A 14,339-nucleotide genomic window follows, 5' to 3' on the forward strand; every position below is an offset into this window, starting at 1 on the left:
CCAAACAGCCCACATGACCTGTCAAGACAAAGATGAGGAACGCCCATCTCAAAGGAGAACGCCAAAGGAAGCTCGTGGCTCACCACAATGATGCAGTGATTTGTCATAAAGAAGCCACAACAAAGTATGGACTGTGTGAGTGACAACACATCTCTGTATTGTAAATCCTTTTTGAGTGACCTTAGGAAATATTCCAATAATTGGAGATACTGAATTTCTGGTCTGCATGAAGTATAAAAGATAATCGTTCAAATTAAAGTAACTAAAATAATTAAAGTATTTCTCTTTACCCATGTACACAGAAACTAACTTTTTAAGATATTATTTGGAAAAATGTGAACTTTTTCATAATATTCACATTTTTAAGATGCACTAAAAGTTTTCATGTACTAGAAGAATCATTATGACTCATAAAGAGACATTTAATAGCAAAGACTCCTCTGCACCAAGCGTCGTTACCACCATCACATTAAACTGGCATTCACCCATGTGATTATTCGTGCTTGTGCTTGCATTAGTGACTGTGCAGTTTCTCTAACTCTGCAGAGAGCCATGCTTTATTTTTATATAAAGTACAGCTCATATAATTTGGCTCATAAAGTCTCGCCATGATTTTTAGCCTGAGGCCAAAGCATCAGCTCAACTCATCCTCCTCTATGAAAGCAGATCCAGGGACAAGAGCATGCATACGTTCAACCTACATGCATGCAATTTGATTTTTGTCCAGCTGTTTCCAGGATGTAGCCCAGACATATTCTCGGGTTTTGGGTTACCCACAGCAGAAACGAAGCAAGAAGCAAGAATCTCAAAGTAGAGAAGAGATTGTGCACTCATTACAACAGGATGATTCATGGTTGTCACATTAGTAGAAAGTTGTGAGTTTTGCAATGTCGCCAGCGTTATGAAACATTGGAGAGAAATTCTTTCACAATATGGTCCATGGATCACACATCCCACATTCTCTCTGACATTGTGAAAGTGTCAGTTTCAACATTTAGGTGAAGTTTTTGCAATGCTCGAGAATGTTAATCATTACTTAAGGCCTGAAGATCGCTTAAAACCATCAGTTTGCCATCAGAGTCGGTGTGACTGACAAATAGGAACAGCTGGGCCGTCTGGGGACCACCAACAACCTTTGAGAGTAGGAAAAAGAAATTACTGAAACCTATCTTCACACCTGAAAAAAATCATTCAAACATACCAGAATTTTAGTCTGGAAGTTATAAGCTATCAGTAGAAATTGATCTATTTATTCTTAAATAGTCTCAAAAAAGTTTTTGACATGTGTAATTTCATAAACCAGATCTTTAGATTGTCACAAAAAGTCTCAATTTACAAAAGTAATTGAGTTTTTGCAGGATTGGTCAATACTGAGAGCTCACATGTGCAATTTGTACAAGCTGGCCACTTTATTCAGAACTGCAGGTGATTCAGCAAAGGTGCTGAAAACATTTTGGTCCGTGATGACATGATAGAGTCACAAGCTGCTGCAGATTTGTTGGCTGTGAATCTCCCGTTCCACCACATCCCAGAGGTTCTGTTGGTTTGAGACCTGATGACAGTGGAGGCTGTTTGACTACAGCGAATTCACTCTCATGGTCAAGAAACCAGTTTGAGATTATCTGAACTTTGCGTCATGGTGTGCTATCCTGCTGGAAGCATCTTATCAGCTCGAAGCAATCTGGTAATTCTCCTCTGACCTCTGACATCAGCAGGGCATTTTCACCCAGAGAAGTGCCTCTCACTGGATATTTTCCCTTTTTCAGGCCATTCTCTGTAAACCCTAGAGATGGTTGAGTGGGAAAATCCCACACAACCATTACTAGATCAGACGTACTCAGACCAGCCCGTCTGGCACCAACCATGACACATCCAAATCACTTAAATCACTTTTCTTCCCCATTCTCATGCTTGGTTTGAACTTCAGCAGATTGTCTCGACAATGTCAATATCCCTAAATGCACTGAATTGCTGCCACGTGATTGGCCGATTAGATGTTTGCGTTAAAAAACAGCTGAGCTACTCTACCTGAAAAAAAGTGTATATAGAAAAAGCACAGTGAAAAATATAAATGGATATAAGTTTATGTACCCTGGAGTTTTGGAACCCTGTAAAATACATTCACAGGCTTCTGTGAATGTACTTCTATAACAAATAAATTCATTGGCTAAATGCTCCTAAAGTGTTTACGGATAATGCTGCTTCCATGCTTCTGACGTACAGACACTATTAATAAGCCTTCTCTGTGAGCTTATAATTAATGAAGAGTGATAGAACAACTAATACAGCAATTAAGACCTTTCCTCTTCTCCACATCTATTCTCAGACAAACAGCTGATACTTCCAGTTTACATCCAGAGGCTATAAAAACTGATGCAAACCGCAATTATTATTGGATGCATTTGTGCGTCAAAGTCAGCCAAAGAGACATACCAACAATCCACACGGCATACTCGCGGGGAAGGAAAGCACAGTGTTTCCAGGATTAACTGTTGACTTTGAATGCACTGTTTGCACTGCTGGTTGAGACAGTCTAGATCACAAGTTAAACGGTTTTCAATGAAATCTGAAAACAAACCTAAAAAGTTTAACTGCTGCACACTGTTTCCTGCCCCACCTTTCAATAACTACAGACGTTTCAGTGATCTAAAAATCAGCGTTGATGTTTTTGGCTAAGAGTTATCACGATAAAAAGATTTATCCCTAGAAAAATCCCCACACAACATTTTGGGTTTATTTCAAGCTTTGATTTGCTATCAAATAATTCCACAGAGAAGAGACACGATTGTAATCTCAGACACAATCGTGTCTCTGCTCTGTGGAACAAGGATAAAAACAAGAAACAAGAAAAACCCCACTCCGCCATGTTCATTATTATGTAAAGAGTCGACTGAAAGGACGCTTCATAACAGAAAGAAAGAGGAACAGTATTTAATAAATGAGTTATTAACGTATAGTTAATGGTATATAAAAATACCTCAATATAAACTGCTCTATAGTGCTCAAATTGGAGTCTGAGTGTAACAGGTCAGATTAATTCCCAACAGAGTTGAATGCAAATTAAAAAACAAAAAAAAAACTGAGGGTCAAAGATGTAAGACGACCCTTCATCCCGAGGCTTTTCAAGTGCTGCCACACAATCCCTCTACTGCAATAAAAAAGGTCAGAGGTCACTTAAAGAAATGAAACAGATCAATCATATTAGAGTTTACAGTTCCCATGCTTTCCAAGAGTCAGACAAACTGTTCCGGGCTACAAATATGGGTTTCATGAAGTTCTGTTTTGTCTTCGTTTCTGTCTGTCTCGCAGCTCAAACACCTTCCACCGTTTTCACGTGAAGTCATAAAAATATGAGAAATTCCACCAAAACCTAAAATGATTTTTTCCAGAAAAACATTACATATGTATTAACTGCTGTGACTGCTGCAAGCATGTGTGAATAAATCAGGCCTATTTTACAAAGTAAGATTTCGTTTCTGTGAAAAAAACGAATGCAGTTTATTTCCTGTGGTAAACGAGTGGTACATATCACAGCTTATCAACTTAAATGATCGGCATTTTTTCAACCCACTTTTTACCCACATGTCATATTTTTGCACGTATCATATACCGAATACATCAGTTAACCATCTTTTACGCATGTTGAAAGAATTGGAAACTACCGGGTTTTAATACCAATAGGGTTAGCAGAGGTATCAGCACAAACCTTTTAAGGACAAACAGCTAATCTTTTCTCACCGCTTAGTGAAAAGTGGTTTGCTCGCTTCAAGATTTCTTCAGTCTGCCCCAGGGACAGTTTTATGTTTATAACACTAAAGTAATTAAGGCCTGAGCTCCCACTGTGATAGAGATACAGATAGTGATCAAGAACTGCAAGGTTTAAAAACAGCATGGGTGTGAGTTTAGACAGCCAGGCTGCACAGTGACTCAGTGTTACCCGTGGTGAAATAGTAACCCTGCTTTAACAAAAATAAGACACGATGACAACAGGTCATTAAGTGGTAGCAGTGAGCTAACCTGAGAGGGCACGCAGGCTCTGTGCATGTGTGTTTATATGTGTCTCCAAGTCCAGGAGTGTGTTGTCAGGACCAGGTGTGTGCAGCTGTCCGTCTGATCTGGACTTCAAAGCCCATTAGAGCAGCAGTAGGTGGTTATAGTTGGAGGAGAGCTGACTTCTCAAACGCTGTTCTAGCTGAGGTGATCTTTAAACTGCCCGATATGAACGGATTTGCCCCGCAGCCAAATATAGAGCCATACATCAGGGCACATCAACGCTATCCCATGAAATGCTTCATTGCACATCTGCAGATGAGGCCGATGCTGAGTTATGAGGCCTTCTGCGTGGCATAGCTGAAGGTGTGTTTCTTATAAATCCCAGATGTGATAAAAATAAAACATAAAAAGTTGCAAGAATCTTTGAAAATGTGCACATTTGAGCTTTCTAACATTAATCCACCAGTAGAAGTTGTGAAATCAATTTAATTACAGACTTATTTTCCAAAAGGGAAAAAAAAGCATTCTTCTTTGAGGGAAAATGTTGACAGAAAGTTGTATTGTATCCTGTTCTGATACGCCAAGCCTGAACAAAGCCGAATATCTGCTTCCTTCCCTTCGCTTCTCACAGTAAACACAAGTTAAACCGCTCGCTCTGGAAACAAAAACTGTTGATATTAAGATATCATTCAACAAGCCTGGATTGCAGAACGTTTCTTTGCTGGAGCTACATTATACAAACAATCATTTGCTGCTACTCAGGGAGCACACACAAAATGGTCCCGATGACAACAGCACAAAGTCCTGGGAGCTTTCTCCACCAGTAACAGGCCCCCACCCTCACCATCCCTGGTTTGCTATATTGACCCAGGTAATGGTGATAATGGATGTTATTCCCATCAATAGGAAGATCAAACAGTAAAAGGAAACCTTTTGCTTCAACAATTCAGGTTCCCAAGTGCACAGCTTCAACCCATTATATTGCGGGGAAATACTGCACCGGATCAACACAGGATCCGTAAAAACACTTGAAAACAAAACATTTCTGACTCTTACACCAAGCACTACATGTTAGACTAACACCCGCCTGAAAGCCAAAGTATTAAAGGTTTTTGCTCAAGTGCAACAGCTGTGGCCACAAATGGAAATTGCTGTCTGAGTTACTCTACAAGGTAAACAAGTCATGTTTATCAGCTACTGCTTACACCCCAACAAATATCACCGAAGAATCGAAGGTGGATGCATTTTGTTTCTTGAACTGTTTTTCTTTGCATAAAAATAACTCAAAGGTTCAGCTAAAGAACAGTAAAGAACTGAATACATGCCATGATTCAACAACATTAGGTTGATCGGACTCTAACATTATTGTGGAGGAATTTTTAATCATTCTTCTTTAGTTCATTGAGGTTTTGGGGGCTTTCTTTTATGCACAGCTCCCACCACAGCATTTGGTCCATCGCAGCACCTTCAGTCTTTTCTTTTTCAGCCATTCTGTTGTAGATCTTTGTTCTGTTGCATGAAACAATGTCAGCCAAACTTTGGACTCTGATGGACAGATGGCCTTACATTTGACTCTAGAAGACTGTAGTATACAGAGGGATTTATAATCCACTCACTGACTGTAAGGTTGCCAGGTCCTTGGCTGCTAAACAATTCCAAAACATCACCCCTCCACCACTGTGCTTGACAGTTGGTATGAGTTGTTTGAGCTGATATGCCGTGTCTAGTATTTACCAAACATGGCGCTGTGCATCATGATCAAACTTTGGTCTTGTGTGTCCAAACGACATTGTTCCAGAAGTCTTGTGGTTTGTTCAGATGCAGCTTTGCAGCCATCCTGCCATCTTCTTATTAGAGAGAAGAGACTGTCTTCTAGCAACTCTTCCAAACAAGCCATACTTGTTCAGCCTTTTTCTAACTGTACTGTCATGAACTTCATTTGATGATTCAGCATGCTAACTGAGGCCTTTAGAGTCTAAAATGTAGCTCTTAGGGGTTTGTTACAATTTCTCTGAGCATTGCATGTTCTGGCCTTTGAATGGATTAAATTTAATTTTATTTATATAGCGCCAAATGACAGTTGCCTCAAGGTGCATTATATTATAAGGTAAAGACCCTTAAAATGATACAAACAAAACCTAGAAAACCCCAACAATCACATGACCCCCTATGAGGGAGCACTTTGGCGATAGTAGGAAGGGAAAACTCCCGTTTAACAGGAAGAAACCTTCAGCAGAATATTCCAGCGGATATACATAGTGATTCTTCTATCAGTTGTAATATTTATGCCAAAGTACATTTACTGTTTGCATGATTCCTTTTTCAGGATCTGGATTGTTTTTCACTCTTGCTAACAGCCATAAGTTCTGCAGGATTAATGTTGTTTAATGTTGTTTAATACTGGACCGTCACCACCCACATCAAGCACCAGCAGTGCATGGCTCCTTTGCTCTGGGGTGTCCTGATAAGTCTGTTGCACAGGAACAGTGCAGCTCAAGACTCAAAATAAGACAACATGTGCTTATGACAAACTTTCTCCAGGCAACAACCCTGATTTTAGGCCATAGTGATTCTTCCATCAGTTGTAATATTTATGCCAAAATAAATTTCACGATTATATGCGACACTGGTGTGCTTGAAATTATTGGGAGTGTTTTATTTGCCAATATAGTATGTCAGAACTAAATTACTGTAAATTACTGATAATGGCTGAGGAAATTCAGACATTAAACACGAGTCATTCAATGCTCAGTGGGAGCAAGGAACAGAAAACTATCCAGGTCCTCCGAACTGCACCATATGTCACAATACAATGCCTGTCCCTCTGCACAAACTGGCCATATGCACAGAAATGAAGCAATCACGGTCCTCGCAGAGAAGGCTGAATTTACAGACTTCCATTTCCAATGTCCTCCACTCTGCTGATGCTCTGCCAGATTACTGGGCCTCAATTTTCTATGCTGCGGTCAAGACACAACAAGGGCGTTTATTGTACATGACCGGCTCTCTTCTACTGAAGAGCAGAAGTTGTTTTGAGCACATGAAACTGAGGCACAGCGTCTCAGCTGCAGCAGAAAAGGATGACCTTTAAATGAGAGAGGTCTTCCTGCTGCATGAACTGGCTTGATTAGGTGATGTCACAGGAAATGAACTCTCTCCTTATCAAGAGTCAAAGATAAAATCCAGCAACAACTGCAACTTTTCTCTGATATCATTGGATGGAGTTTTAGGACAGGCACTCATTCATCTCCATAAGCACATTCATTCAAACAAGGCATCACTGCGTACTCAGCAACTCAAATGCACGAGATTATAACCTCTAAAGTAGGTCCTCTATGGCTCAAGATTAGTTTAGACTTCTTTGTTGAATCTGTGTAGAGTATCTAAATCTGTTGCCAGAACTGATAACACAACATTTCTAAGGCGGTGCAAAGCAAGCTATGGCATAGATTTCAGACCATTTCCAGTTACTTCCAAAAGGTGTAGATTTAACACTGAAACACAGATCGACTCTCAGACTGCACGTGTGTTTTTTAAAACAGGGATTTTCCACTTTCTTTCTTTAAAAACATAAATCAATAAAAAAAAATCTCTGTTTTGAAAAAGATCCACATGAAAAATTGATATCAAGCTTGATTAAGAGCGTGTTAGTGCAACAGGTGGCAATATAACCCTAATCTTTCAAAAATGTCAGCCAATCAGAACCCTAGAAATATCACAGAATGACATTAAAAAAGAAGATAAAGGCGCACATCTTTCAAGTTGCAAGATCATGTCTTTGCTCTCCTCGTCCACATGCAGAAACTAAGTTTCTGAAAATCTTCACCCTGGAAGGAGTTTTTTCAAAAGCTCAGTTTTCAGTTCCCTGAAATGCAATTTAGACCTACACAGTTTTTGAAGACCATAACAGATGTTTTAAAAATATTTACACTTAATATTTCATCACTGTTCAACAGAAAATATGAATATGAGAATAACTTAATTAGGAAATTGTTTACATATTGTAGCGATATTTGTACCTATAGAGGCTAAAAGAGAAGCAGATAAACAGAAGATAAAACAGAAAACAAAACTCACAGCTAGTTCTTGTTTACTGCTTTCAAATCTGTCTTAAAAGCTTCCACAGTTTCTTAATATCCTTTAGTTACAAAATTCTGATGCAGCTCCGGCATGTGCGTAAGCAGTTGACTAGCAATTAGCCACATTAGCTGTGCAACATGCTAAAGCAAGCTATTTCATGTTGCTATTGTGACATTACCATAAAAAAGTCTTTATTTCCTCGACTGCTGGTAGTGTTAATTCTTATTTTTTGAAAGCTAGATTTACAGCACTTCTACAGTATCTTCTAACAGTGAATCAGCTCTTTCTGACTTCATATGATCCAGTTCTTTACCATTATTTCAGTCAGTTAGCTAGTCAGTATTATTGTGTCTGTCAGTGTTAAGTGCCCAGTCTGATCATATTATACACTATATGAACAAAAGTACTGGGCGACCTACACCTGCAGGAGCTGCTCGGCCATGGAAGCCGATGCCATGAAGCTCCCTGTGCACAATTTTGTGCTGATGTTAATGCCAACATTCACAACGTTTACACACGACTCGCCCCAGCACTCAGCGACCCCACTTCGTAACTTTACATAGTCTGCCACTTCATGGCTGAGTTGCTGTCGTTCCTAAACATTTCCACTTTGCATTAATATCACTTACAGTTGATTGTGGATTATCTAGAAGGGAAAGAATTTCACAAATGGACTTGACGGTGGCATCCTATTACAGCACAACAGTTGAATTCAGTGAGCTCCTCAGAACGACCCATTCTTGCAGAAACATTTGTAACAGCAGACTGCATGGTCAGGTTCTTGATTTTATAGACCTGTGATAATGGGAAAACACCTGAAATCAAAGATTAAGAGGTGTGGCCAAAAGCATATTGTGCATCTCTCGTGCAGTAAGTAAATAAGTAAATAAAATATGGCCTACACGGTTAGTTTATAAGTGCTTGGGCAAAAAAATATCTATGATCTGCTTTTTTTCCAATATTTTATGGCATTGTATAAAATAAATCCATGATTGAGATCAATAGTTAGGAATCAACAGTTATTTTTCCCCATCCATGTTAGTGTCAACAGATATAAGCACAATTTAATTGTATTGGAGCTGCCAGCACAGGCATGGCTCCTGGAGGTTTGTAAAGTCAGAGATGTGCAAGTCCAGGAAACAGACTTTATAAGGGCAGAGAGCTTGAAGCGATCACAAACAATGGGTGTGGAGTCAAACAGGAGGTCAGCACAATACAATGATGAGGTACGGAGAGGTCATTAGGTAAACAGCGTTCAAGGAAAGGTGAAAAGGGGTAGAAGAGAGAGCAACACATTCCGAAAGGAGGGAAGTGAGAGGCTTGCAGAGAGGAAGGGTTCAGGGGAAAGCAGACCTTTCTTGTACAAACAAACAAGTAAAAAACACAGGAATAGCAGCAAGGTCTCTAAAACCTAACTGTACTGTGGAAAGCCCAGATAGCTGCCCTTTCTCACTTCCAGAGACACCACATACAAATGTACACTCTCATGCTCTCTAAAAATAGCATTCATCAGCACCTCCCTGTGGGTCTCACAACTTTTTACAGTTCTCTCACACAACTGATCTAAAATAAATCTGATTGACAATAAGTACGATGTCCCTTTGACGTGCAAATGTCAAATTATAAACCCGTGTGGTGAGAGCTGTATCTCATGCTAGGGATATGTTTGACTCCTTGTTTCTGTGTGAGAAACAGCCGAGCCATTCAGCGCTGCCAGGGAGGCACTGGGCCACTCGATCACTGCTGGGAACAGACAAGAGCTGACAGAAAGCAGACAGAGAGCCACCTCACTGCAAATGCACCTCTAAAAATACATGCAGCAAGTTATACTAACCATAGCTTCACACATAATATAAATCATGATCTCTCATTATAAAAATAGATTTTTATTCACTGTATAGGTGAGACAAAAGTGTCATGTTCATTCACAGCAAGAGCACAAAGTCAGTGTTTGTGCTCACTATTCACCCACATACATACATGTACACACATGAATTTAAACATATATTAACAGGAAAATCAGTTCACCTACATATTGCACCATTATAGCCGCGCAGCTGTGCTAAAATGCACTTTCTGTATGGACTTTCAAAAGATGAGGGATGTGAAACTTTGCAGCCAGGTTACAACAACTCAAGAGTGTGAAGGACTTGTTACTTTTAGCCAAATGTAATGTAAGCAAAAAGAAGGAGGCTGTGCAGCGTCACATCTCTGCAGCTGGAAGAAAAGGCGATATGAGGAGCCCTGCAAGAAAGTAAAGTTTCTGCGCTGCAACTTTTTCAGCTCCCTAAAATCTCTTTGGAAGGTTTCTCTGATGAATTTCCACAGAACACAAACTACAGTTTAACAGCTGGTGCTTTACTGACAAACATATTAGTTGAATTCCTTTCTGTCTTACATGAAAAAAAACACCGTTGCATGTACGACAAATATCCCATACAGCTGTGATAACTATGTCTTGGTTCCTCACCTCCCAAAGCATGAAAGATGAGCAGAAGTCCCACGAGCAGAGGGGCAGTGTCCGGTAAAGCCATGACTATCGGTCGGTGCTGCAGATGTCCGTGCTGAGGTGTGTGTGCGTGTGTGTGTGTGTGTGTGTGTGAAAGGAGTCTGACAGGAACTGGTCCTCCTGGAAAACTGTACAGAGTGAAAGAGAGGAGTGGCGGCGCAGCGTGGAGAGGCAAATGATGCAGAAAGGGGCAGAGACACGCTGTAAAGAAAGTCTTTCCGCACGAGTCATCCGAGAGCTGCTCTGAAAGGCATCACGTTTTATTATTTATTGTTTCATTTTCTTTAAATCACTCTGTCTCGGTCGTTTCTTTACTCATTTCGTTTGATAAATACACTCGATATCCGAGCTCCAGTTCCAGTGAGCTGTTGGTTATTTTTTGCAGCGGGCAAATAGAAGGGAGGACCTTCAGAGAGTAGAGCAGCAGGCGGAGGAGGAGGGCGGAGGTCTGGAGTTAAATACAGTGTGAAGTTATAATTTACAACTATTTTGTCGTTGCCAAGACTCAAATTTGATACATTTCCTCACCAAGCGTGCCATAACTTATGTTTTCTCAATAGGGGACCGTGACTGGTGGAGGATAATTTAGCGTGGAAATTGATGTGAGAAGGTGTGGCAGTTGTCCCGCCGTTTGAATTCATGTCATGTGGTGCGTTTTGGTTTGGTGATCATTTCAGATTGACATCAGGGCTGTTTGCACTGTTGCGCTGAGGTAATAAAGGAGATACTGGTGGAGCTGAGTGTGGCGGAAGGAGCAGAGAGAAGGATGAGGATTTATCTCCATCTTGTCTGCAAGTGGAGAAGCCGAAACTCTTAACACTTTATAAACACTGAGGATAAAGACCGAACTTCTGTGTGCCAGTGCCACACAAACCCAGCAGTTCTCAAGTGTTTAATTCAGAGTCTGAATATTACTGAATAATACAGCACTATCAGCACACATACAGTATTCACCAGGTGCTTTGGTGAATTCCACAAATCCTTTCTCTGTTTTCCAGGAACATTTTCCAAATGAAAATGCCCCCCTTGGAATGAATATCTCCATTTTTAACCTGTTTAGTTATTATAAAATGAGAAAAGTAAACCACATCTTATCATGAAAAAGTTTCTCAGAAGTAATACATTATGAAGCCAGATCTCACACACCAATTAGTTAAACTGCAGAAATGTCTTAAAGACATAAAGACCTGGATGGCCGCTAATTTTCTGCTCCTTAATTTAGATAAAACTGAGGTTATTGTACTTGCCCTGAAAATCTTACAAATATGGTATCTAACCAGATTCTTACTCTGGATGACATTACCTTGGCCTCCAGTAATGCTGTGAGGAACCTTGGAGTCATTTTTGACCAGGACATGTCCTTCAACGCACATATTAAACAAATATGTAAGACTGCTCTCCTCCATTTGCACAACATCTCTAAAATTAGAAATATCCTGTGTCAGAGTGACACTGAAAAACTAGTTCATGCATTCATTACTTCCAGGCTGGACTACTGTAATTCATTATTATCAGGATGTCCTAAAAACTCCCTGAAAAGCCTTCAGCTGATCCAAAATGCTGCAGCAAGAGTACTGACAGGGACTAGAAAGAGAGAGCATATTTCTCATGTTTTGGCTTCCCTTCATTGGCTTCCTGTTAAATCCAGAATTGAATTCAAAATCCTGCTTCTCACATACAAGGTCTTAAATAATCAGGCCCCATCTTATCTTCACGAGCTTGTAGTACCATATCACCCTATTAGAGCACTTCGCTCTCGCTCTGCAGGCTTACTTGCTGTTCCTAGAGTATTTAAAAGTAGAATGGGAGGCAGAGCCTTCAGTTTTCAGGCCCCTCTTCTGTGGAACCAGCTTCCAGTTTGGATTCGGGAGACAGACACTATCTCTACTTTCAAGATTAGGCTTAAAACTTTCCTTTTTGCTAAAGCATACAGTTAGGGCTGGACCAGGTGACCCTGAATCCTCCCTTAGTTATGCTGCAATAGACGTAGGCTGCAAGGGGATTCCCATGATGCATTGAGTTTTTCCTTTTCAGTCACCTTTCTCACTCACTATGTGTTAATAGACCTCTCTGCATCAAATCATATCTGTTATTGTGTGGATGCCCTAAAAGGGCTTCCACACTATTGAGTTCCTGTTTCTCTTTATTCTTTATTTTTTTCTTTTTCAAGTTGCTTCCGTACGTTTTTTGGACGTTAACTACTCCCTCAGTTTTCACCCGATTTTCACCGTTCAAACTTTAAAAAATTCTGCTGTTTCTGCTAATGGGTGCTATGACTTTTGGTGCTCATAACTTCTATACTTTTTGAGATATCGAATTTTTTATGCAATATTTTTTGCCCATTTCTGCCACATTATCCGTGGGGTCACTAGTTTTCCTTGCCGGTTTGAGCTGTGTTTTAGCTCAGTGAGATGAGCAGCCGTTCTCAGACTGGGAGGCCCGGGTTCAAATCCCGCTTATGCCAACAATTTTTTTTCAGTTCACAGTTAAACTTTTTTAACTCTTTTCAACACAAATTTAAGCATCTTCACCCCCTTTCAGCAAAATTTTCAGTTTTTTCTGCTGTTTTCAGAAAAAAACTCTTTTCAGCATAAATTCTGCTCATTCACCTCTTTTCAGCGCAACAATCTGCTTCTTTCCTTCTTTTCTGCAGAAATTCTGCTCATTGACCTCTTCTCAGCAGAAGTTTCACAATTTTCACCTCTTTTCAGCCCAAATTCTGCTTATTCACCTGTTCTGCAAAATTTTCAGCCTTTTCACCTCTTATCAGCAAAAATCTCAGCTGTTTTCAGAAAAAACCTCTTATGAGCAGAAATTCTGCTGATTCATGTCTTTTCAGCGCAACTTTCTGCTTCTTTACCTCTTTTCAGCAGAAATTCTGCTGATTCACCTCTTTTCTGCAGAAGTTTGAGCAGCTTCTGCTCATTTCAGCAGAATTGTGAGTCTCTCTACCTATTCTTTGCAAGAGTGAGTTTGGCTCAGTGAGATGAGTAGCTGCCTTGAGACCAGGAGAGCCAGTTTCGAATCCAGCTCACAGCAACATTTGTTTTTCACCACTTTTCAGCACAAATCCCAGCTTTTTCAGCTATTTTCAGCAAAAACATCTTTTCAGCAGAATTCTGCTGAAAATTCTGCTTATTCACCTCTTCTGCAACATTTTCAGCCTTTTCACCTCTTATTAGCACAAATCTCAGCTGCAGTAGCGGTTTTAGATACGGGCGACATGGGCGGTTGCCCGGGGCGGCATCGTGGTGGGGGGCGGCATCACGGGCATCGGCAAAAAAAAAAAATTGCTCGTACTCATGCTGCCCCGACATCATGCCAGCGCATATTGGGAATGGCATAGGCACCGATCGGTTTTCTATCGCCCATTTGCTGGGAGTAAGGGCGCCCTCCTTTTGCGAGGTGTGCCTGCTGCTTGCGGCACAGGGAGGAGAGGTCGGGGCGGCGGGGGATTCTCTGGGTGGCTGGAGCAGTATCTAATAACCAACTTGCAAAATAAAACAAAATAAAAACAAACCAACAACACGAAAACAGCAGACATTATGATACAGACTTATAATTTGCACCGATGTTTTTTCGAAATTCTATACGCGAAAAGTGAGCGCGAGAGCCCTCGGTGCGCCTGCTCGCTGCTGAAGTCAAAGTAAACTTTATTGTCATCTCCGCTACATACAGTCCAGTATATAGAGAGACGAGACGACGAGGCTCCAGTTACAGCAGTGCAAGTAAACAAACAATAAATATAAGAAGAGTA

At 40.5% G+C, this 14,339-nt stretch overlaps 1 protein-coding gene across 9 annotated transcripts in view; it reads right to left on the reverse strand.

Annotated features, from left to right (window-relative positions):
* mcamb (melanoma cell adhesion molecule b) overlaps positions 1-10,832 on the reverse strand; it is a 43,995-nt gene extending 33,163 nt beyond the window's left edge. For 2 of the 9 annotated variants that reach the window (XM_031749919.2, XM_039622889.1), the window contains exon 1: positions 10,544-10,829. In XM_031749919.2, the coding sequence (XP_031605779.1) occupies positions 10,544-10,607 (64 nt within the window). In that variant the 5' untranslated portion in view covers positions 10,608-10,829. Of the gene's footprint in view, positions 1-10,543 lie in introns of all 9 variants that reach the window. The other 7 variants (XM_031749918.2, XM_039622888.1, XM_039622890.1 and 4 more) reach the window with 7 other exon arrangements.
* Positions 10,833-14,339: the final 3,507 nt, after the last annotated feature.

This window comes from Oreochromis aureus, linkage group 14 (assembly GCF_013358895.1).
Source record: "Oreochromis aureus strain Israel breed Guangdong linkage group 14, ZZ_aureus, whole genome shotgun sequence".
NCBI classification, from domain to species: domain Eukaryota; kingdom Metazoa; phylum Chordata; class Actinopteri; order Cichliformes; family Cichlidae; genus Oreochromis; species Oreochromis aureus.